Genomic DNA, 25,831 nt, shown 5'->3' with positions numbered 1-25,831 from the left:
AATTAAACTAAGTCATTTAGTTTCAAATGAACTGTGAATAGCAGCCTTGTAGAACACAGTGAAACAAAAAAATATACATCTTCACAACCTAAAATAGGTATCAGTACTTCCATGTTAAATAATGGTTTACCACTATTATGGTTTACCACAATGGTTTACCACTAAACCATTCAGGTATGACCTAAATCATATCCCTTATGAATATACAGTGGAGGTGAGGAATAGATTTCAGGGATTAGACCTGATAGACAGAGTGCCTGAGGAACTATGGACGGAGGTCCGTAACATTGTTCAGCAGGCAGCAATTCAATCCATCCCAAAGAAAAAGAAATGCAAGAAAGCAAAGTGGCTGTCTGATGAGGCTTTACAAGTAGCTGAGGAAAGAAGGGAAGTGAAAAGCAAGGGAGAAAGGGGAAGGTATATCCAACTGAATGCAGAGTGCCAGAGAATTGCAAGGAGAGACAAGAAGGCCTTCTTAAATAAACAATGCATAGAAATCGATGAAAAGAACAGAATGGGAAAGACTAGAGATCTCTTCAAGAAAATCGGAGATCTCAAGGGAACATTTTGTGCAAAGACGGGCATGATAAAGGACAAATAAGGCAGGGACCTAACAGAAGCAGATGAGATTAAGAAGAGGTGGAAAGAATACACAGAAGAACTATACAGGAAAGATATGAATGTCCCTGATAGCCATGATAGTGTGGTCACTGAACTTGAGCTGGACATCCTAGAGAATGAAGTCAAGTGGGCCTTAGGAAGCATTAGTAACAACAAAGCTAGCGGAGATGACAGTATTCCAGCTGAGCTATTTAAAATCCTAAAAGATGATGCTGTTAAAGTGCTGCACTCAAATGCCATCACATTTGGAACACTCAACAGTGGCCACAAGACTTGAAAAGGTCAGTTTACATTCCAATTTCAAAGAAGGGCAACGCCAAAGAGTGTTCAAACTACCATACAATTACGCTCATTTCACATGCCAGCAAGGTTATGCTCAAAATCCTACAAGCTAGGCTTCAGCAGTATGCGAACCAAGAACTACCGGAAGTACAAGCTGGGTTTCGAAGAGGCAGAGGAACTAGAGATCAAATCGCCAACATTTGCTGGATCATGGAGAAAGCAAGAGAATTCCAGAAAAATGTCTATTTCTGCTTCATTGACTACGCTAAAGCCTTTGATTGTGTGGATCACAACAAACTCTGGCAAATTCTGAAAGAGATGGGAGTACCAGATCACCTTACCTGTCTCCTGAGAAACCTGTACGAGGGTCAAGAAGCAACAGTAAGAACCAGACATGGAACAACCGATTGGTTCAAAATTGGGAAAGGAGTACGACAAGGCTGCATATTGTTGCCCTGCTTATTTAATTTATATGCAGAGTAACATCATGAGAAACGCCGGGTTGGATGAATCACAGGTCGGAATTAAGATTGCCGGGAGAATTATCAACAACCTCAGATATGCAGATGATACCACCCTAATGGGAGAAAGTGAAGAGGATCTCAAGAGCCTCTTGTTGAAGGTGAAAGAGGAGAGTGCAAAAGCTGGTTTGAAACTCAACATTAAAAAAACTAAGATCATGGCATCTGGCCCCATCACTTCCTGGCATAAAGAAGGGGAAGAAATGGAAGCAGTGACAGATTTTATTTTCTTGGGCTCAAAGATCACCGCAGACAGTGACTGTAGCCATGAAATTAAAAGATGCTTGCTCCTTGGGAGGAAAGCTATGGCCAACCTAGACAGCATAGTAAGAAGCAGAGACATCACCTTGCCAACAAAGGTCCATCTAATCAAAGCTATGGTTTTCCCAGTAGTAATGTATGGCTGTGAGAGGTGGACTATAAGGAAGGCTGAGTGCCGAAGAATTGATGCTTTCAAACTGTGGTGCTGGAGAAGACTCTTACGAGTCCCCTGGACTGCAAGGAGGTCAAATCAGTCAGTCCTAAAGGAAACCAACCCTGAGTGCTCATTGAAGGACAGATATTGAAGCTGAAGCTCAAATATTTTGGCCACCTAATGCGAAGAGAAAACTCTCTGGAAAAGACCCTGATGCTGGGAAAGACTGAAGGCAAAAGGAGAAGGGGACGGCAGAGGATGAGATGGCTAGATAGCATCACCAATGCAATGAATATGAACTTGAGCACACTCCGGGAGAGAGTGCAGGACAGGAAGGCCTGGCGTGCTATGGTCCATGGGATTACGAAGAGTCGGACACGACTGAACGACTGAACAACAACAACAGAATACAGTATCATGATATAATGTATTCCTCTTGGAAGCAGTGATATATAAAGACCTGGATCCAGATTTGTGGCAGGAGGCAGATTCCTCTTCAAGGGGAGCTAACACCCAATGGGTCTCCTTGCTTACCTGTGGGTGGGTTGCCCACTCAGGATAGTAGCGGTGGTGGTGATTGGAGTTGCAAGCCACACAACTAAACTCACCAGCCTCACTGTTTTCATTATGCTGGCCTCGCATGAGATGTATTGCATTTTCTGCTACTTCAGGTGTCAATACCGGTTCTGACACCAACACCAATAGTGCTGCAAACTAAGGTCATGCAAAAGATGTCATTACCCACAATATCCGTGCATGTCTTGCCATATTTTATTTGATTGTGAGAATAACTATTATCTACCATAACTATTATCTACCATTAACTAACATCTTGCCCAGCACGTATATCACCATTGTGTTTTTCAATTCTCGGCTTTATAGTATATAGAGTACTTTGTCCCCAGTTACTGCTGCACTGGCTTCCTCCCACTTTCTACTTCATCTTCCTGCATCCAGGCCCTAAACATATACAATCCCTGCAACACACGCACTGAACTGACTTGGCTATATCTTTCTTTCACTTCCACTAATTCTCTCTCTCTTCTATTTGGGCATGCCTAAGCTCCTCCATCAGCTACCATTGTTTCTTGTGCTAGGAACAGCCACACCTACTTTATCATTCAAGACATCACCCCTTCCATCAACTATGTCTATACTACAAAACACCACCTTTCTCTTGACCTTTCTTTCTTTGTGAGGCTAGTTGGATTTGATTACTGAGCCTTCGAAATGATGCTGCCTGCATGTTCCCTAAAACTAAAATTCACTTCAGGCACTTCTCACACAATAATGTTACTGTGCAATATACTGAGTAAGTGAATAAAGAGCACTGAATTTCTTCTCTTTTACTTCCCAAACACCATCACAGACATTAGAACAACCTTTTCCAAATCTGCTGGTCCAATGCCTGCCACATACTATGCATCTCTTCCACCGCATATCTGTCATTTTCCCTATGCCCATCTTTCCACTGGGTGAAGAAGGATGTACGATTCTAAGTATGGTAGAAGTGGTTTGAACATATATTTGCTGCATTCTGAACCATTTGTTATCAGGGCAGAGAATGTGCATTCAAGCTACTTAATGTGTATTCCACCATGCTTAAAATGTCGGTTTTCACCCATTAGGTCCAGTTACTCATTAGGTAACCTCTCTCACCCCTCAAAATACTGACCATAACGTTCTGGGTTGCTGTTTTGTAGCTTCTCTTTGATACTACAAGCTTATGTTACTACAAGAGTCTATGGTACATCCAATGTCTTACTTCCAAACACAAATCTTTGCCAGAAGTACAGGTCAAACCTCCACTTCTAGGTGAAAGTTCAGAATAAACCAGGAGAAGCTGCAAGTAGAGTCAAGTGAGGAAAGCAAGTGGGCATCAAAATGGGCAAACCCTCCTCAGTCCATCCAGATTAAAACACTAGGGTTTTAAATGACTATAGATATCCCTTATCTTTCTTTCACATATATATTAATTCTAACCTAGAACTATCAGCTGCCATCCACTCCCTTTGGCAATACACATTTCACAGCCACAGCTTGCTATGTAGTCCACCTGGGTTGTGTCCCCCTACCTTATTCATATTCTCCCTCCAGTCTGCTTTCTCCCTTTCCTCTTCTTCCCTGACTCTGAAGCACAGCATGTCAGCTGTTCCCATGACATCTGTAAATACCTAGACATGTACATTTCATTTTGATCCTTTTGGCCTGTTATTCCTTTGCTGGAGTGGCAGCTGGAGACACAGCCAAGGGAAAACACTCACCTACGCTCTCATCCAGTGCCAGAGGGTACCAGTTCTGGTGAGTGCCAGAGTTTCATCCAAGGTAGTAATAAAGTCCAAAGCATATCTGGTTCCTATAGACTCAGTCCAGCCTGTGTCACCAACTGTTGGCAACAATCTGTGTGCCATTTGTGAGCAATTCTGCTCATTTCCCCAAGCCCTGAGCTATTTCTCTATAGGTGAATGGGGAGGCAAAAGAGAGAGCCTACGAATAACAGCTATAACTGCATTGTTCCTCTCCCGACTCCCTGTACATTTGTTTTCACAGGAGTTAGGAGCTCTCCAGATATCCCAAGGGTGGCTGCCAGTTCTCCTCCTGTCTGGCTTCGCTGGGCTATTTTAGGGATGTCAGAGAATTCCGCCACGGATCTCGGTGAGGCCGAATGCCAGTGCATACGGCCCCCCGAAATCTGTGGTGGAACGGCCTGCCACCCCCCGCCCCCCTGCAGATCCCCCCCAGGATGAGACTTACCTGGGGCGGATCTTCCGGGCGGCGGCGGCTCCGGCAGCGGCAGGCGGGCTTCTGACCGGCTGCCGCTGCCGCCATTTCCAGGCTTGTGAAAGGAAAAAAAAAAAAAAGACGTGATAGGCTACATAAAGATTTACGTAGCCTATCATGGCTAGGTTTAAAAAAAAAAGAAAAAAAAGATGTGATAGGCTACGTAAATCTTTACATAGCCTATCATGTTTGGGGGTGGGTTTTTTTAAAAAAATGCGTACGCAAATGGTGGCGGCTACGGACGCTGCCATTTGCATTCCTTCTTTTTACCGTCTTAATCTACGTAAATATTTATGTAGACTATGACGGCAAATATCAAGGGGAATGCAAACAGTGTAGCGGGTGCTATTTGCGTCCCCTTTTGATTTGCCGTTTTAGCCTACGTAAAGATTTACGTAGGCTAAAACGGTGAATGAAAAAGGGACGCAAATAGCGCCCGCTACGCTATTTGCGTTCCCCTTGATTTTCGCCGTCAGAGTCTACGTAAATATTTACATAGATTAAGATGGCCAAAAAGAAGGAACGCAAGTGGCGGCGGCCGTAGCCGCCACCATTTGCGTACGCAGTTGTTGTTGTTGTTGTTGTTTTACCCAGAGCCCTCCACGGCCGGAAATCCGGCTGCGGATGGCTCTGGCCTGGCCGGGCCTGGCCAGCTGCTCTGTTGAGCTGCCGCGGAGCACAGCCAGCCGTTCGAGGATTCCGGGGGGAGGAACGGAGTGCCTCCCCCCCCGGCCAGGATTCCGGGGGGAGGGAATGAACGCCTCCCCACCACCACCATCAACATAATCCGCGAAAGGTAAGTCACTTTCGTACATCCGTAGGCTATTTAGAAACAGTAGCTCCTTCACTGCTGAAGCTTGGCTTCTCTTCTTTCTGGCTGTTTGCTTTGGTCCACATTTGGAGACTTATGTAGGCACAAATGACAGCCAGTTAGATGGGAGCACAAGCACATACATTGCAGTGGTGAAAGGATGCAAGAAATAAATGCACCACCACAGCTCTAAACTCCCCAGATCCTTTTCCCCCTCAGAGTCTGTTGCACAGAATGCAAGAAAATGAAATTAAACTGAGTGCTCTCATAATGGGAGTCTGTGGCAGCCAAGACAGCAATATAAAGTTATTTTGCTCCTATACACAGGGAGGAATATAAAAAGAGAGAGAGAGTGTTTGTCTGTTATCAGTGTGAGCAAGCAGTGTATGAAATGACCCACAATAAGGAGTGACAGAGAATTTCAGCCACATTTGGGGGAGTGGTGGTTTCTAGGCACACAGTGAAAACAACTCAATTACTAATGTCCTAAAAACATAAAATAATTCCTGAGTTAATTATTCTTTCAGTTTCCAATGTTCAGGCACAAGTGCCAAAAACAGACAGAGGTATCGGTAGGCTTGGGGAATCCACCAAGGATTGTAGAAATTTAAAAAAGGTATCAGTAGGCTTGGGGAACCTGCCATTCTCCCCCCACCTTTCCACTGCGTGCACACGTGCACGTGCACGCGCACACACACACACACACCAGCTTTCCACAAAATGCTATTTTATTATTATAGATGAACCAGAAATCACAGTTTGAAGAATTGCTGGTTAAATAAGTGAACTTCAGGAGCATTTGGTCTGAAGTTGCCTTGTTTAGCAACTGAGTTTGTTTTATACCATGATCTCTGGTTCATATGTAATGACAAGCCAGCGTTCATGAAAAGTAAAGATAATTCTGTCCATGTCCTCCCAGCCATGTGGGATAAGGAACTGGGGGAAATGCAAAAGCCTGAGGCATGTGGTGGTTCCTTCCTGCTTGTTCATGTAGTGCTACAGCATGGTTTAGCTTTGAGTGCAAATTTGGCCGCTGACTGCTGAGGCAGGGAGAATGGAACCCCAAGTGGGAGTGGGAATGAAATGGAGTATCCCAGAGGAGGACACCGAACAGGGACACTCCATACCAAGGGCGTCGTTAGTGAAGGGCCCACCTGGGCATGGGCCCTGGATCTTTTTTGAGCTGTGCCCCAGATCTTTTGAGCTGTCCTAATTGCCATTTTTTAACATTTTCCCATTGACTTGCATTGGAAAACAAAAACAGCCATAAGGTTTTTAGTTTGTATGATAAATACATGAAATTTGAGGCTTGGTAGTCCCTACAGAGCTGATTTAATATGCCAAAATTCAGGCAGTTAGGTCCATTGGCTTTTGTGCTAGTCACAGGTAAAATTTGCTATTTTTATGAAAATCTGTCAAAGCAAAGAGCTATTTTTTGTTGTTGTTCTTCCATGTATGTGCATGGAATTTGGGGACCTGGCAGCCTCCTGATTAGTTAGGAGGTAAATTAGTCACAGGTAAAGTTTGCTTTTTTCAAGAAAATGCATCAAAGCAAAGAGGTGTGTGTGTGTTTGTGTGTGTGTGTGTGTGTGTGTGTATATATATATATATATATATAGTGCTTCCACATACATGCATGGAATCTAGGGACCTGGCAGCCCCTATACAGATGACTAGGGATGTATGAAAGTCACTTACCTTTTCAAAGGGTGACATTTGCGGTAGGGGGGAGGCGCTCCATTGATTGATTGATTGATTGCACTCATATCCCGCCTTTTTTCCTCTTGCAAGGAACCCAAGGTGGCTTACATTATCCTCCTCCTCTCCATTTTATCCTCACAACAACAACCCTGTGAGGTGGGTTGGGCTGAGAGTGTGTGACTGGCCCAAAGTCACCCAGTGAGCTTCCATGGCCGAGTGGGGACTAGAACCCGGATCTCCCAGCTCCTAGTCCAACACTTTTGCCACTACACCACACCACACTACACCACACCATCCCTCCCCCAGAAATTCTCTCCGGCCGACTCCACTCCGCGGCGATTCTGCAGAGCCGCTGGCCAGGGCCGTAGCCACCACCATTTGTGTCCTTGTATTTTGCCGTGATAAGCTACATAAATATTTACGTAGCCTATCACAGCAAAAAAAAAACAGCGAACGCAAATGGCAAATGGCCGCCATTTGCGTTCCTTTTGGGGGGGGGCCATGATAGGCCACGTAAATATTTACATGGCCTATCAAGGCAAAAGACATGGGCGCAAATGGTGGCCACTATGCCATTTGCGCCCCTCCCTTTTGCTGTAATAGCCTACGTAAATATTTACGTAGGTTATCATGGCCCCTCAAAAAAGGGAACGCAAGTGGCGGCCGCCGTAGCCGCCGCCATTTGTGTTCCCTTTATTTTGGCCATGATGGGCTACGTAAATACTTACGCAGCCTATCACGGCTTCCGCAGGGACGCAAATGGCGTCCCTGCATTAGCCATGATAGGCTATGTAAGTATTTACGTAGCCTATCACGCCTATAGCAAAGAAGCGAATGGCGGCCGCGGCCACCATTCGCAAAGCAGCGTGAACGGCAGCAGATAGGTGTCCCGTTTCGTGCGCCTTTCGCGGGGGTGGGGGGGCTTCATTCCGCCACGGATTTCGGGGGGCTGAATGCACTGGCATTCGGCCTCACTGAGATCCGTGGTGGAATTCTCTGACATCCCTAGAGATGACTGAGCCTGCCAAAGTTCGGACAGTTAGGTGTAGTGGCTTTTGTGCTAGCCACAGGTAAAATTGGCTTTTTCCAAGAAAATCTGTCAAAGTACAGAGCTGTAATTTTTTTGTGCTTCCACATAAATTCATGGAATTTAGGGACCTAGCAGGCCCTACAGAGCTGGCTGAACCAACCAAATTTCAGACAGGTAGGTTCAGTGGTTTTTGCACAAGCCATGTGTAAAGTTTCCTTTTCTCAAAGTCTAAAACAAAAAGTAAAAACTGCCAAGTCACCCAGGGGAGTAGAGATCCTAACCAGAAGGTGTTTAAGGTTACCATTAGGAGGTCACTATCCCTAATCTCTGGTGTAGGATTTTTCTGAGGTGCAAAAAACCTCTCTCCCTCTACTTTTCTTTTCTGTTCTTACATGCCTACTGTTGGGAGCTTGCCTGCAATAAATTTTGAAGAGGGAGAAGTGAAATACTGGTATTTCACACAGCATCTGATTTTACTGCCCTGAACTGGAATCTTTGGCTTCTGCAGAAGTTTAGTAGCTTCAGTACAGCAAAGGATCCAATCAGCCTCCACAAACTTCTTTCTCTTCCTCCACTTTAATTTCTCCTAAAGAGCTGTAGGACTCAAATAATCCCAAAGGGAGGGTTAGGACTATGTGGTGTCATGATCGAGAAACTGCTGGGGCTTTTAAATAGGTTCTACAGTTTTAAATATCTAGAAAAAGCCCTCAGCCACCTCACCTCATAAAGTTCATTTAAGTACGTGCAATGCTTGCAATCCTTGCAAACCCTGCACAGCCTCCTAAATTCCTCTGAAGTACTACCTCTCTGAAAGGAGCCACTTGGCTCAGGGAATTCTCTCTGCTCCGCCACCCATGCGCACATTTCCAATCACCATTCTTCTTTTCTTCTTCCCTCCCCTATCCTGTTCTTCCTTCCTTTCTCATCTTTATTCCACCCAGAGCATAACTTGGGGAATTCTTAAAGAGAATTCTCTTCGGCGGGCAAGAGAAGTTCTGAACTGTATTTGACTTTATACAAACAGATAAGAGGGTTGGCTTTTCTCCTTCTCCTCTCTCAGGTCTTTGAGAAGAGTGGGTTCACATGGTGGCAGAGAAACAAATCTGGGGCTCTTTTGTTTGTCAGTTGCCATTATCCAGCAATAGGAAGGGCTGCAGCTCAGTGGCAGAGCACATGCTTGGCATGCAGAAGATCCTGGGTTCAATCCTCAGCATCTCCAGGTAGGGCTACGAAAGAATCCTGCCTGAAACTTTGGAGAGCTGCTGCCAGTCAGCGTCAACAATTCTGGGCTAGATGGACCCAGGGCCTGACTCAGTATAAGGCAGCTTCCTATGTTCCTATGAACAGAAAGCTTTAATTAAAAAATAGGAATTTGGGGTTTGTTTTTTAAGTGGGGCAATAAATATTGCTAATTTATGCAATCCTATGTATGCCTACTCAGAAGTCCCATTATGTTTAATAAGGCTTACCCTCAGGAAAGTGTCCATAGGATTCCAGCACAAGTTACTTTTTCAGGGAGGTTTGCGCCTTGATGTTCTGCCTGTTTACTCAGAAATAAGTTGTTGTGAGCTTGGTACTGCTAGGGATGTACGAAAGTTACTTACCTGTAACAAAATTTGATTCGCGGTGGCGGGGAGGCGTTCCGTCCCTCCCCCCGAAATTCTGGCTGGGGGGGGAGGCGCTCTGTCCCTCCCCCCTGAAATTGTGGCCGGGGGGGGAGGCGCTCCATCCCTCCACCCCCGAATCCTGGCTGGCCGGGCCGCAAATGGTGGCGGCCATAGCCGCCGCCGTTTGTGTCTCTGCAGTCAGCCGTGATAGGCTACGTAAATGTTTAGATAGCCTATCAGGGCTGAGTAAAAAAAAAACACAAAACCCCGCGCGTACACAAATGGCAGCGCCCATGGGCGCCGTCATTTGTGTTCCTTATTTTGGCACGTCTAGTCTACGTAAACATTTACGTAGACTACGGCGAAAATAAGGGGAATGCAAATAGCGTAGACGCTACGCTATTTGCGTTCCCCTTATTTTCACCGTAGTCTACGTAAATGTTTATGTAGACTAGACGTGCCAAAATAAGGAACGCAAATGGCGGCGCCCATGGGCGCCACCATTTGCGTACGTGTGGTTTGTTTTTGTTTTTTTTACTCAGCCCTGATAGGCTACGTAAACATTTACGTAGCCTATCACGGTATTTTTTAAATACCTAGTATCTAGCCGTGATAGGCTACGTAAATCTTTACGTAGCCTATCACATTTTTTTGTTGTTGTTGTTTTTACTGGAAATGGCGGCGGCGGCAGCTGGTCGGAAGACCGGCCGCCGCCGCCACACCGCCGCCGCACCGCCACCGCCAGGAGGATTCGCCCAAGGTAAGTCCCGTCCCGGGGGGGTTGGGGGGGCAGACTGTTTCGCCACCAATTTTGGGGGGCCGAATGCGCTGGCATTCAGCCTTCCCGAGATTCATGGCGAAATTCTCTGACATCCCTAGGTACTGCAGGCTTAATACAGTGCCTACCCAATTCCATCTAATGAACTGAGTATCCTTTCAGCTCAGTCCTATGCATGTTTTGTCATTTGGGGGTTTGGGGTTGTTTTGCATGAACTCTAGCTTCACTGGTGAGGAAAAGGCACTTAGTACACGCTCAGAGTTTCTCCATAAATGAGCCCTAGTTTTGAAAACAAACTAATTGGCTGAATCCTGGTGAAGTCTTGGCACAAATGAAGTTATGGGGAGGAAGATACAATGAGAGCTTGTGCATAACAAAGAGGAGGTAGAGAGGAGTTGCACAAAACAAGACATCTGTTTTTATGAAGAGTTGCTGGGGGATAGTAGGATGAGGAGGGATGGTTGCATGGAGGGGAATAGAATTGGTAGGGGGAGAATGTAAGTGCTCAGTGGTGAAAGAAAAATATTCTGCACATGCTCAGAGTCACTCTATATTTAAGAACATAGGAAGAGCCATAATGCATCAGACCAAGGTCCATCTAGTCCCGCATTCACTGTTCACACAGTGGCCAACCAGATGCCCATAGGAAACCCACAAGCAGGACATGAGTGCAATAGCACCTTCCCACCCATGTTCTCCTGCTGCTAACATTGGTGAAATGTAAATAAATTCCAGTAATTCTAAATTTGCATGCATGTATATCCTTCAGAAACTTCACAGGTTTCTTTCCTGGGGGACACCTCTAATGACCTGTGCATTTTCATACAAATTTACCCAAAAACTATTGGGGAAGGGGTGAAGGGAAGGGAAAGCAAATCACTCCCTCCCCCAAATTGGAGAACTCTCCTTCCACATGAACTGCTGCACCTACCCTTCTGAAACTTTGCTGGTTTCTTACTTAGGGACAACTGTAGGCTGTCTGTAACTTTCAGAACAATGGTCCACAAAGAACACAGGGAGATAAGTATGTCCTCTTTTGGAGACCTCAAAATGTCAGGACCAGCCTTGCACAAAAACCCTTGTGGCTATCATTCTGAAATTTGGCAGATATGATCTCCTCTGATGGGGCAATGAATCCTGAAATGTTTATCCAGTTCTTCCAAGGAATAAAAATGCTATTGGCAGTTCCCTTTAAAAGAAAATCAAAATATAAACCTACACCTATTTTTCTGACATTGGGCAGGTGTATCCCCTTCTAGGGGGCTACTATGTGTCAGGGTGGAAACTGAGCCCATAGAGCCCCAGAGCAGTTCTGATTCTGAGGAAGAACAGCAATCCATGGGAGAGGAGCACGCTTATCTCTCACAAGCACAGCAGCTGGCAGAGATTCCTCCTGCCAGCATTCCTGAGAGAGATAGTGACCCTGGCAGTGAGAGAGCGCTGGAGGGGGGCTTGCTGAACGCTCGGCGCAGACGCAGGGAGCAGCGCCAGATGGAGGGCGCTGAAAGGAGGCGTACTGCTCATTTGGCACTCAAACAACGGTCGCGTCCTGAGGACCCAAGGGAAAGAGGGAGGATCTCTCCATAGCCCATAAGTTCAGAGTCTTCCCGTGCTTCTCCTTCAAACGGGGACCAGCTGCCTTACCTGGAGCTTAGGCTATCTACCTCAGTGCAGTTCCTTGCTTAGTCACTAGTGATTAGTATCTGTAAGAGCCATTAAGTAATAAAGGAATAAAGCCTTGGAAAGAATCCTCGTTGTCTGTGTCTTGAGTTGGCTATTGGAGGGGACTGTAAGAGGCAGCTAGGGCGCTCCTGACACTATGCCTGAAATTATCATCCAGTTCTGACCAAGAGAAAAAAGTTAAGAGGTGGGTCTTTTTTTTCCTAATTTCCCATGGTAGTGAACAGGAAGCATAAAGACTCCTTTTTCCAAACATTGACTCAGGTTTGGTGCTGAGCTGAAGTGGTCCGACTACAAACTGGCCACAGCACAAGCGGGGTGTTTTCCAAAATGCTGAATCGGGGTCTGAGTTGAAGTGTGTGTGAGGGGGGTCAGTGCACACTTCTTATGTATGTATGTATATGTATGTGTGTGTGTGTGTGTCTGTGTGTGTGTGTGTGTGTGTATATATATATATATATATATATATATATATTAGACGTGTGCTTAGACTCATATGCAAATTTGTGTTATGGGCCTGTGCCCCGGATCTTTTAATAACCAGCAATGCCCCTGCTCCACACTACAACATTTTGTTGCAGATCCCACTTGTTTAATTCAATTTGGTTTCTGTTTGAAAGGATGCTCTCCCTACCTGGCTAACCATAGTATCAAAGTACATTTGGCTTTTCTTTAATCAATAATGAGTGAGGAGGTGGGATTTTTACTGCACCACATGGCAAGGGAGGTTTATCGCTTCCCTCCCCAGCTGTGATCAAGACAACACCCCACCCCAGCCAGCTATGAGGCTTCAAAAAAAAGAAGTTTCCATTGGCAAGAATGGGAACTTTTTTTTAAGATGCATACTCATAAGGGGCTGGGGCTTTTCGTCCCAATCATGGCTGCAAAGGGAAAGGATAAACATCTCCTCCCTATGCACTGCAGTCCCAATAACAATCCCCTCCTTGCACTTGTAAGAAAAGCCAAAGATGTCACTGCTGCACACTACGCCTTCACGTGATGTGTAACTTGGCCCATAGGCAGAGTGAAAGCTCAAAGCAGAGCTCACTCTATCCACAACAAGGTGAGCATAATGAGCGGATTCTCTGTCTAACTGGCAGAAGTGGCTGTGTCACCCCATACAGTCACTCCCCCTAGTCCAATGCCTGGGGCTTGGGCCCGATCCATCGGGGAGGTAATGCTTTAACTTGCAAGAGGTGCACCACAAGAGGGTGCTGTTTCTGTGCTTGCACTGCCTCCAGGCTGACAGAAGCGATGGGAGCCAGGGGATTACAGCTGAAGAACAAAGGTTACAGGAAGAGATGTGCGCGTCTCCTTCCCTTGGGCCAAAAATATCTACAAAGGGTCTGTGAAAATGTAACGCCAGAAGGGCAATACGCACACCTCTTTCACAGCATCTTCCAATTGCTTGCTATCTATCTACTTCTCAAATAGGCACCTATTATACCTTCCAACATTATATTAGAACAGCAAGACGTGGATGTTATTTTCAAGAGACCCCGCGTGTCGTGGGAAGCAGAGCTCACCATGACCCCTCATCCCATCAGTGAGTGTCCAAAGTCAGTGTTCTTATTCTTGCCTTTCTAGTAACTGCCAGGAAAGAAAAGTAATTTAAAAACCTGCTCACATCTGCTTAAAATATGTGATGGAAATGTTGAGAGAAGGATTTAAACAGAGATCTGCAACATGAATACGTGTTGCTTACCAGAATCAAAATAGTCTTATGCCTACGAATTAATCTTTTTTAAGCCAAAGACAAACCCTTTTTAGAGATAATTTTAGCCCCCTGTTAATTTCAATTATGTTTTAATTTGTGCGGCACAGAGTTTATCATTTTTCTGTCCTAAAAATAGTTTTGAATACACTTTTTTTGTTGGCAGATGTTTTATCAGATCAGCAAATGCAAGCTTTGATGGCACACTGAGAAACTATTCTTTCAATAGGAATATTAGGATGAAATACCATTTCACTTGGTATGTGGGTCTTTGAGCTAGCTACTCTCTACACCTTTGGATTTTAGGGACGGAATCAAAATTGCCTACATATATGCATAACTAATTTCTACCAGTATTATTTGGGTTAAGGAGAGCAAAACCATACAAGGCACCATTTTTAGAATGGCCTGAATGGATAGAATTTTCATTTTAAAAAATAATGAGAGCTAAAATATTTAATATCTCAAAAATTGTGATCCATCTGAATGATGCCTTCTAGTGGGTTAGGCTTTTTATAGTCTTTTTTCACTTATTTAATATTAAGAGGCATATTTTGGGAATTTAAAGTGGGTCTGGCTTAAAAGAACTTTGCTGTGACCTACAAAGCCATTAGGGTATTGCAGAATGCTGAAAGTCTGCATGTGAAATGGCAGACTGGAATGCTGCCCACAAACAGATCTACTCACTAGACAGCACACTCAGGCTGCTTCCAGATGGAGGCCTCCTAGTATTACCAACCAGAAGCCTTGTGCAGCTATTTCATCTTTTCTTCCTTAAGGATTTTCCATGGTAAGAAAAAAGACAGAAGAAGTGGTGGGAAAATACAGGAAGGTTATGAGTGGAATATGTCATTGTCTGGGCCCCTGGTAAAATTCTATGAACGTTGGCGCAATAAAAGCTTCATCTGGAAACATCTCCAGTATATAATTTCTTCTGCATCATGATCATCACCGCGATCATCATCGCGATCATCACCACAATGCATATTTGAATACCACTTTTCCACGGTAAACCATGCTCAAAGTAGCACATAACATCAGACTAATAAAATATAACATTTCAAGATGCTTCAGTAGCAATTACAAGACAACAAAATTTACATAATCATACAAAATATTAACAAATAAACATTAAATGTAAACAATCCGCTGATACTAAGAGCCTTTCTACACAGGGCATTTACTGTGCACTTGTGATTCTTCAGTCACAGTAGTTTGCAGGTCCTTTACATGATGTTGTCATCCTCCAAGACCTCTCCCTTGCTTTGCAACCATTTTAGCATGTGTTTTTTTTCCTAACGAAAAGAGCCAGGGCCTGCAGGAGAAGCCACCACCACCACCGGGGAAGAGGTGTGCCTGCTGCTGCTGGGCCTGCTGCTGCCACCGCCGCTGCTGCCACCGCTGCCGCCGCTGCTGCCACCGCCGCCACCACCACCACCACCACCAGGCCTTCCCTGCAGACTTCTGCCTGGCAGACCGCCAGTCCCTGCAGGACCAGGCCCCCAGGTACGGAGCCAGCTGTGCTGCTTCCACCTGCCCCTCCCTGGAGGGGCTACATCAGCTGGCTGGCTGAGGTGGCCTGGGAGAGCCAGGGCCTGCAGAAGAAGTCACCACCACCGGGGAAGAGGTGTGCCTCCTGCTCCTGCCGCCGCCGCCGCCACCACCGCCGCCACCGCCGCCACCACCACCACCAGGCCTTCCCTGTGGATTCCTGCCTGGCATTATTTTTAAGGGAATTTTTAATTTTTTTTAATTGTTTGTTGTTGTTGTTGTTGTTGTTGCTGTTTTTCTGGGGGATTTTGTTGTGTTTTTAGGGGTGGGTAGCCTGCCTGATAGGCGGGAGTGAGGGGGCATGTGTCCACCTGATGGAGGCAGTGGGGGGAGTGTTGGGGGCCAGAACATACCGAGGCTGGGCGGTAGGCGCTGGCAGAGCGCTAGGGGCAGGCCATGCCAGGTAAGGGGAACAAGGGAGAGATGTGTAGTATCTGTCCCCTATTCCGGGCCTGTCCAGAGCCAAAGGATGGCTGGGGGAGGCGTGACCCCATCTTCTGGCCTTCGTTTGCTGCTCTGCAATGCCAGGTCTGTTACCCAGAAAACCTCCCTCATCCATGACATGATCCTGGATGAGGGTGCAGACCTAGCATGTATTATGGAGACCTGGCTGGCTGAGGCTGCTGCTCCAACCGTTGCAGCCATGTGTCCAGCCGGATTTTCGTATGCACAGCAGCCAAGGGCTGGGGATCGGGGAGGGGGAGTGGCTGTTATCTACCGAGAGTCCTTGGTCTTCACCAGACCGCCTCTCCGGGAGACCAAGGTTGCTGAGTGCATGTACTGGAGGTTGGGCCCGAAGGGCAGTCTGGGGATTCTGCTCGTGTACCGTCCACCCCGCTGCACGACTGACTCCCTGGCCGAGGTGCTTGAGGTGGTCTCTGATGTGCGTGTACAGTCCCCTAACTTATTGGTGTTGGGGGTAGGGATAGTGGAGAATTTCTCCATGACTCTCCGGGAGGCCGAATGCCAATGCATTCGGCCCCCCGAAATTAGTGGAGAAACGGTCCCCCCCCCCCGGAATGGGACTTACCTTTGGTGAATGTCCCTGGCGCTGGCAGCTCCCGGCGGCAGTGCGGCGGCGGTGCGGCGGCGGTGCGGCGGCGGTGCGGCGGCAAGGAGGATTCACGGCCAGAGGGACGGGGCGCCTCCCCCCTGGCCAGACTTTCGGCCGGAGGGACGGGGCGCCTCCCCCCCGGCCAGAATTTCGGTGGGGAGGGATGGGGCGCCTCCCCCCCCAAGAATTTTGGGGGGAGGAACGGAGCGCCTCCCCCCCACTGCGAAGCAAGCTGCGGAACCAGGTAAGGGACTTTTGTCCATCCCTAGTTGGGGGACTTCAACGTACATTCGGAGGCCATCCTCACAGGGGCACCTCGGGACTTCATGGAGACCATGGCCTCCACAGGGGTGGAGGATCCATTAAAATGGTCCGCCCCAGGCATCTTATGGATCCAAATGGATTCCTGAACGTGCTTGGGGATTCTCTGGGGGACGCCAACGGTCACTCGGTCGAGACCCTGGTGGGTGGCTGGAATGCCGCAATCACTGGGGCATTAGATCAGGTGGCTCTGAAACGCCCTCTCCCCCATGGTTCAATCCGTGGTTACGAGCTCTGAAACAGGAGGTGAGACGGCTAGAGCGCCGGTGGCGGAAGTCTCGCTCCAAAGACGATCAGACACAGGCTAGAGCTGTATCTTCAGCCTATCATGTGGTGGTGAAGACAGCAAAAAAGGAATATTATGCTGCCTCTATCGTGTCTGCAGAGTGCTGTCCCAGGAGGCTGTTCCAAGTGGTCCGGAGCCTGGTTGTTCCTGTGGCTCCTGAACCACTGGAGTATTCTAAGGCCTCCTGTGAGGCCTTGGCAAGGCACTTTGCAGATAAAATTGATTGGATTAGGTGTGTTACTCTGCACGCTGTGGATACAGTTAGTGAGCAAGAGGCGGCCTGTGGCAAACCGGTTTTGTGGGATCGGTTCCAGCTTCTTCCTCCTGATGAAGTGGACAAGGTGCTTTCATCTGTACGGCCGACCACCTGCTTACTTGATCCTTGCCCATCTTGCCTCATTATGGGCTGCAGAGAGAGACTGGATGAGGGGATCAGGGTGGTGGTGAATGCCTCCCTTGAGGAGGGAGTGATGCCATCAGCCCTCAAGGAGGCAGTGATAAGACCGCTCTTAAAGAAGCCCTCCTTGGATCCTCAAGTTCTGAACAACTTTCGCCCAGTCTCAAATCTGCCATTTTTGGGCAAGGTGATAGAGAGGGTGGTGGCGATGCAGTTGAAGGCACACTTGGAAGAAACTGATTATCTAGACCCATTTCAGTCAGGTTTTAGGCTTGGGCATGGGACAGAAACGGCCTTGGTCGCCTTGGTAGATGATATGAGGAGGACTTTGGATAGGGGTGAATGCTCCTTCCTTGTTCTCCTCAACCTCTCAGCGGCTTTTATACCATTGACCACGGTATCCTCCTGGACTGCCTGGAGGGGTTGGGCATTGGAGACACCATATTGCGGTGGTTCTGGTCCTTCCTCTCCGGCAGGTACCAGAGGGTAGCACTGGGAGAGGAGGTTTCGGACCCGTGGCCACTCACTTGTGGGGTGCCACAGGGTTCCATCTTCTCCCCGATGCTATTTAACATCTATGTGAAGCCGCTGGGGGCTATCATCAGGAGGTTTGGGGTGCAGTGTCATCAATATGCGGATGACACGCAGCTCTGCCTCTCGTTCAAATCTTCACCAAGGTTGGCCGTAGAATCCCTGTCCAAATGTCTGGAGACGGTGAGTGGCTGGATGGGGAGGAATAAGCTGAAGCTGAACCCTGACAAGACCGAGGTACTTTTGGTGGGAGACAAGAGGAGGCTGGGGGATGTTGACCTGGTGTTGAATGGGGTACGGCTACCCTTGAAAGACCAGGTCCGCAGCCTGGGGGTCATTTTGGACTCCCAGCTGTCCATGGAGGCTCAGGTGTCAGCTGTGAGCCGGACAGCGCTGTACCAACTCCATCTGATACGGCGGCTGTGCCCCTTCCTTCCCGACCATCTGCTCCCATCAGTAGTACATGCCCTGGTCTTCTCTCGTTTAGACTACTGTAATGCACTGTACGTGGGGTTACCCTTGAAGATGGTTCGGAAGCTGCAGCTGGTACAGAACGCGGCGGCTCGCCTGATTAAAGGCAGCCGCCGGCGAGATCACATCACTCCAGTGCTGAAGGAGTTGCACTGGTTACCAGTTGTTTTCCAGGCCAAATTCAAGGTGTTGGTTTTGACCTTTAAAACCTTATATGGTTCCAGCCCAGCCTATCTTAAGGAGCACCTCCAGCAACACCAGGCAGGCCGCTTAACAAGATCAGCCTCGGATGGCCTTCTCTCTGTCCCATCAGCCAGGACAGCTAGACTGGTGGGGACGAGGGAGAGGGCCTTTTCTGTGGTGGCCCCCACTCTGTGGAACTCCCTCCCTAGGGAACTCCGCCATGCCCCCTCTTTAATGAGCTTCTGTCGTGCATTAAAAACGTGGCTGTTCAGGCAGGCATTTGGCATGGGTTAGGGTATTTTAGAAAATGTTTTTATTGTAGAATTTTATTGTTTTAAATTGTTTTATTTATGCTGTACATCACCCAGAATGGCTGGGTGACCAGCCAGATGGGCAATTAATAAATTTAATAATAAAATAAATAAATAAATAAATAACGAGAAAAATCTGGTATTTCTGTGAATGATGGCATGAAACTCTAGTGTATTTCCACAATTCCACTATACCACAGCACCATCTAGTGGTTGTGTAACAGAACTTATAGAAAGGCACAGAGAAAAAAAACCTTGGAAAAAAACCTGGATAAAGGAACCATGCTTAATCCCACAAAGAATCTGGAAGCAGAAGCCTTGGTAAAGTGGCAGGTTAAAAGCCTCATGTAGAAAAGCACTAAGGCCTAACACCAGATTTTAAAAAAAAAAAAACATAATCCAAATAGCAGCAAAAATAAGACATTTTATCCAAGACTAAAACTTGTCCCAGCATCAACCCCTTAACTCTGATGATCTCTAGACACCTTCAGCAGTAGACGTAGCCTTTGTAGCTAGGGTCAGGCAGAGTCCTGCCTTCCCAGGTCTTGCTGACTTGCAACTAGATGGTCAAGTGATAAAAGGAAGCACTTTGTGGGCATCTACCCACAAAGACCTGCTCCAACCAGCCATCTTTCCCTTGCTATGTCTTTTGACCCCTTTATATTCCTATACTCAGGCTGGCAAGTTCATACTGCAAACACTCTAGCCCTATGCAAGTGTTCAGGTCTAAACGTGGGGAGGGAATATGACTGCATATATAAGCCCCACTCCTGAAACCCCTATCTCCTAGGGATGTCATAGAATTTCGCCATGAATCGCGGGGAGGCCGAATGCCAGCGCATTCGGCCCCCCGAAATTGGTGGCGGAATGGTCTGCTCCCCCGCCCCCCCCCCCCCGGGATGGGACTTATCTTGGGCGAACCTTCCTGGCAGCAGCGGCTGCGGCGGCCGGTCTTCTGACCGGCTGCCGACGCCGCTATTTGCAGTAAAAAAAAAAAAAACATGATAGGCTACGTAAAGATTTACGTAGCCTATCACGGCTAGATTTTTAAAAAATACCGTGATAGGCTACGTAAATGTTTATGTAGCCTATCACGGCTGATTTAAAAGAAAAGAAAAAACCACGCGTACACAAATGGCGGCACCCATGGGCGCCGCCATCTGTATTCCTTATTTTGGCACGTCTTAGTCTACGTAAACATTTACGTAGACTAAGACGGCGAAAATAAGGGGAACGCAAATAGCGTAGACGCTACGCTATTTGCGTTCCCCTTATTTTTGCCGTCTTAGTCTACGTAAATGTTTACGTAGACTAAGATGTGCCAAAATAAGGAAGGCAAAGCATAGTATAGCTATTTGCATTCCCCTTATTTTCGCCGTCTTAGTCTACATAAATGTTTACGTAGACTAAGACGTGCCAAAATAAGAAACGCAAATGGCGGCGCCCATGGGCGCCACCATTTGCGTACGAGCGTTTTTTTTTTCTTTTAAATCAGCCGTGATAGGCTACATAAACATTTACGTAGCCTATCACGGCTGACTGCAGGGACGCAAATGGCGGCAGCTACGGCCGCCGCCATTTGCGAAGCCAGCTGGCCAGTATTTGGGGGGGGGGAGGGATGGAGCACCTCCCCCCCAGCCAGAATTTCGGGGGGGAGGGACGGAGCGCCTCTCCCCCACCGCGAATGTCACCCTTCAAAAAGGTAAGTGACTTTCGTACATCCCTACTATCTCCTCAGTCCCCTCCCCCCTTCCCCTGATAAAGGAGGGTTCAAGGTTGCAGGGAGGCTTCTATTCATGTACAAGCAAATGCAAGCAGAAATCCCTCCAGCTCTCCCCAGTGCCCACTCAACACTAGAATGTTGGGGATGGGGATGCTGGGGCAGGGCTAGTCTGCACACCCATGTGCCCTCTCCACTTTTAGCCCTCACATGAGCAGGCTGAACATCTACCTAGGGCTTCTAAGAGCAGCGCAAAGAGAGGTAAATCACACAAATGAAAGAAACGAAATGGGCTAATGATGCTATAAGGCACAAGGAAGCTGCCTTTTATTGAGTTAGACCATTGGTCCATCTTGCCCAATATTGTTTTCTCCAGCTGCTGCTGTATACCACCACAAGCAGTGGTATTTTTCAAGCGCTACATGCGATCCTTAAACTGGAGACACTAGAAACTCAGTCCTAGACCAGGGGGTTGAACCTCCTGAAGCCTGAGGGCCAAATTCCAGGGGCGGGGCGGGCCAAAGGCCAAAGAGGCAAGGCCAAAAATACCAGCATGTTTTGCCTTAAAGCTCTCACTGCCAGTAAGTAAGCCTTAGGAGAGGCATTTCAGCCTTCAAGAATGAGGGAAAAACCGCACAAAAGCCAGGAAACCACCAAAATCATTGGAATTTGAAGGAAAGGAGGCATTGCTATCTGGGGAGTGCTGGACTGGGGCCCTGGGGGGGGGGCAGTGGTTTTGGCCTAAGATTTTGCACCCCTATCCTAGACCAAAGCATGTGTCCTGTCACCAGTCTATGGCCCATCCCTGGGGGCAGCTTTAGGCAGCACACACGATATATGTCTTTGTGTTGTAACACTAAGGGAACTAACACTTGAATCTTAGAACTCTAGCAACTGAATCGTGTGTCTACACTGCACATACCACTTCCTAGACTCTTCAGAGGTTATCCTCATCAAGCAGTTAGTTTGAGTTACACATTTCAAGATTTGGCAGGGGCGGGAGGGGTTCCTACCTGTTTGTTTGCACTGATCCCCAAGAGAAACAATTATAAGCCAAGAATAAGAAGCAGTAATTAAAAGCGGAAATAGAGGACTATTAAGACAAGGGAAGAACAGATGCAGAGAAGCAAAATGGTTTTGAGTCTTGGACTCAGGCCAAAAGCTTTGTGCAGTGCTACCAACAACAATAATCCCACCTGCCAGTTTGTTCCAGGCTCAACTGATATAATCATTATGTTTTAAATAAAATGCAGTGCACACATGTGCCCCAGCCATACACCATGCTGAATTCTTCTTTCATCAGAAAGAGTAAATAATGAGCAGTTAATAACAGTGTTTCTGCATGAAATCTCCCAATAGATAGAACCATCATTCTGAATTTACCATGGCCTGCATCACAAATGTTCTTTGAAACCTCAATTGTGATTCAATATCCATTGCACTAACCACTAGACAAAGCTGTTAAACGTTTTAAAATCTAATGCATAAGCAACAAATGTGGCAAATGAATCAGTACAATTGTATTGCATAGACTAACACACACATAGAGATCACAGCACAACAGCTATAAAAATGAGTGGGTTTGATGGTGGCTTTGTTTGTTTGAAGCCTAAGTTGTCATTTCTTCCTTGAGCAGCTCACAAAATAAATGGACAAGATATATGAAGGACAGGAGGAGAGACTAGAGTGATGAGAGAGAAAATTAGCCCTCTACAAAGCTGGAACCAGACATTTTGTGGTGTATGTGAGGAAGGGAGGGTGGTAAGGCCGCAAGGTATAATTAAAGAGCATCCAGAACATAAATTCAGGTAGCCCAATATGTTTGCATTTATTCTTAGAGTGCAATTAATTGGGATACTGCCTGCACATGTTTCCTTTTATCTCTACAAGGAAAAGGGCTAGAAACTCACTTGTTAGAACGAATGCTAAAAACTCAAATGGGGCCAACTGCACACCCTTGCCCCCTCCAGTAACTACATCCCTGTTACTCCACACAGCAGGCTTTGGAAGAATTCCCATCTACATTCTTTCATTCAACATTCAATCACATACTTTGCCACATACCTTTCACATCCAGGTAATTAATTTCATTCCTTGTCAAATGTTCCACATAACAAAAGCTTGAGGTGTTTTCAGTTTATACTTGGCTTGCTTATGATTCTATGATTCTTTAAAGATTGCTCCTTAGATTATAGTTCTCAGTTGAATTATATGTTTGTGATAGGAAAAGGCCAGATTAAGTCACATTTGATCAGTTTGATCTTCCACATATTCACATAAAAGTATTATGGCTTTTTCCCTTCCTTCTATAATATAACATTCACATTTCCACAGAAAATGCCAAGTGTCACAAGTACCTTTCTACAGTATACACCCATCCGTTCTTGCTGTTATTTAAGCATAACAGCAGCTATGTTGACAAGTACTACACAAAGCTTGTATTACCTTTTTGAATTCTCCAGTGTTTCTATATTCACAGAGCATCATGTCAAAGAAGATTGGGATGGTTGCTTTCCGTAGCTCAGCTTCAGGAATAAGGGTCATTTCTAAGATTGGTCCAACCATCCCTGGAATAAAGCGGATTTTATTCTGCCCTGGAACAAAATGCAAAAGGGAACATCAAAAAGAGGAGAACATTTATAAAGAGATAATTTGTTGCTATTAAAATACTGTTCAAACATATCCCTTTTAATAATAGGTTTATAGTTATTTTTCTTTCTGAATTCATTAAAAAAAACACCTTTAAGCGACTGTCGATTCCAGCCATTGTCATTTTGAAAACAAATGATAGCTCCTTCCAAAACATCAACAAATGCATTTTCACATCAGTTCTATAGATCTTCTATTTTCTATCGCAACACAGGAATCATGTGATGATTTCCAGCATGGCAAAAGTACTGAATCAGCCATAGGTCAGTGTGAGAGAGCACATGCTTTGCATGCAGACGGTCCCAGGTTCAGCCCCCAGCATCTCCGGGTAGGGCTGGCAAAGAATCCAGCCTGAAACTCTGGAGAGCTGCTGCCTGTCAGTGGCAATAATACTGGGCTGGACCAATGGTCTGCCTCACTGTACAGAGGCTTCCTATGTTCCTAGTGCAGGGTCATCACAGGCTGCACCATTCTAGCCAATTGCTAATAATATGGCACTTCAGTAAATTAACCAATTAGTTTCTAGCTTCTTTTTCCAATCACGGTTTGAGGAATTCTGAACATTCTCTACCTCAAGCTTTCCATAGGCTTTCCATCTCCTCATCCAGGTATTAAGAGCTGGTGCCAGGTAGTAGGTTGAGAACATGAATAATGACCTGGATGTTTGTGGTTCAAATTTCAGCCATGAATTGACATACAAGCCCCTTCCTCCCTTAGCCCATTCCTTGTGTAGAATCATTGGTTTTCTTTTCACAGATGTGCATATATGAAGTTCTTTGAGCAGTTTGCAAAAATCATAATATAATATATATGCTATTATAATATAAAGTATGTCATATCACATTATTTAAATAGTGTTATCATCGTTATTGTGGCCGTTTTACATAGGGCTCAGTTTTGCAAGGCCTTAAACCTGCACTGCTACCATAGTGCATTCCCAATTCCAGATGCTAGGTCTAATAGCAACTCAAGCAATCAAGTCAGACAGCCAAATGAATGCAGACTTTCACACACAGTCCATGTTCCAGTTTCAAATGTCTCACTGCTGAGGATGCTTGGAAAAGAAAATAAGTGGGAACAATATATTTTCTCACCCCTTCTCACCAAAACCAATCTATCAAAGAACATTTTACAGTAGCCATTTGACATGTTCTCTTGTCTTCGTCACAATGGACAAAACTTATCTGCCTTCATTCCTGGATGAATAATGTCAACCATTAGAAAGCTCAGAATAGAAACAGTGTCCTGGTAACTCTATTATGGATTGACTGCACAATGACTTAAAAGCCACATGAAATAAGGAGCCTTAGGAGACATTTGCAATTATGACAGACAATAAAAAAATGAAGTAATGAGTTTGCAAATGTCATTCCTAGCAGAAAAAAACAGGGTTCATATATTCTTCAAATATGGCTTTTTGCAGGACAAAATAAAATGCAGAAAGGCTCAAATTATTTGTCTGTCAGCTTTTAAAGTCCATCCTCAAGCAATGCTTAATAATGTCTAATGCTTCAGAAAAGGCAGATGAAATAACCATTACGTTGTGGTCTGCTTTTGGTTTGATTTACTGTATTAGAGACTGGCAGAAGGCACCACGTAATGCAACAGAAAAACAGCATTTCCCTGAGTAAGCTGGACTTAGTTTTTCAAAGTCTCATTTCCCAACTTGTAATCTATAGAGCTGCATGCTTGTATAAGTTGAATGGATAATAGGGACTAATTTAGTTGCTTAGATCTATCAGACCTCCTGCCCCCGCCCCCATAATTAAACCTCTGGCTACATGTACATTTCCCACTGTGAAGCAAATAGCCATGGGGGGGGGATTTGTTTGGGGAAATGGTGCAGGGAAAACCCGCCCCCAATACTGTGTCTCTGATCTCTCCTTCCTCCCCCAGCTGCTTTTAATCTTTATTTAAAACTGTGGGAGATTTTAGTTACTTGGACATCATTTATATGCTATGCATCTAGAAGATTATTGATGGACACACTGAAATGTAGCTAAATGCAGATGTATTGATTTAGGCAAATAGGGATCATATAAGGAACTTTTACTGTTGAAGATGCTAATACAAATGGTGAAAGAAAAATGTGTTAAGTAAACACTTTTTTGCCCCCTAGAGACAAACCTACACAACAACATTTCCCCTTTATAATCATAAAACTTCAATGGTTTTAAAAAACATTTGTGGAACAGGAATCCTGTTCTTTTTCTTTTCAACTGGATATTAAACAGCTGCTATCACAATTTTCATTGTTGTTGTTTTTTAAATCTCAGCAGCTGACATTAGTAATCTGTACACAAAACTTTATTTGCTTTAGTATCTTGTTTAGAACCAACTGAAATAAAAATTACAGTCTCATCTGGGTGCAAAAATAGGAATAACAATGAACAACTATAAAAATTAGTGTTGGTTC

At 45.8% G+C, this 25,831-nt stretch overlaps 1 protein-coding gene across 1 annotated transcript in view; it reads right to left on the bottom strand.

Annotated features, from left to right (window-relative positions):
* Positions 1–25,831, bottom strand: part of DOCK2 (dedicator of cytokinesis 2) — a 409,918-nt gene that overhangs the window by 72,703 nt on the left and 311,384 nt on the right. Inside the window, 1 exon segment of the mRNA XM_084838639.1 lies at positions 23,212–23,360. Coding sequence (XP_084694765.1) covers positions 23,212–23,360 — 149 coding nt within the window.

The sequence above is a fragment of the Heloderma suspectum genome, chromosome 2, assembly GCF_057233095.1.
Source record: "Heloderma suspectum isolate Gila_16-S chromosome 2, 16-S_ref, whole genome shotgun sequence".
NCBI classification, from domain to species: domain Eukaryota; kingdom Metazoa; phylum Chordata; class Lepidosauria; order Squamata; family Helodermatidae; genus Heloderma; species Heloderma suspectum.
This window is presented reverse-complemented; position numbering and strand designations above follow the sequence as displayed.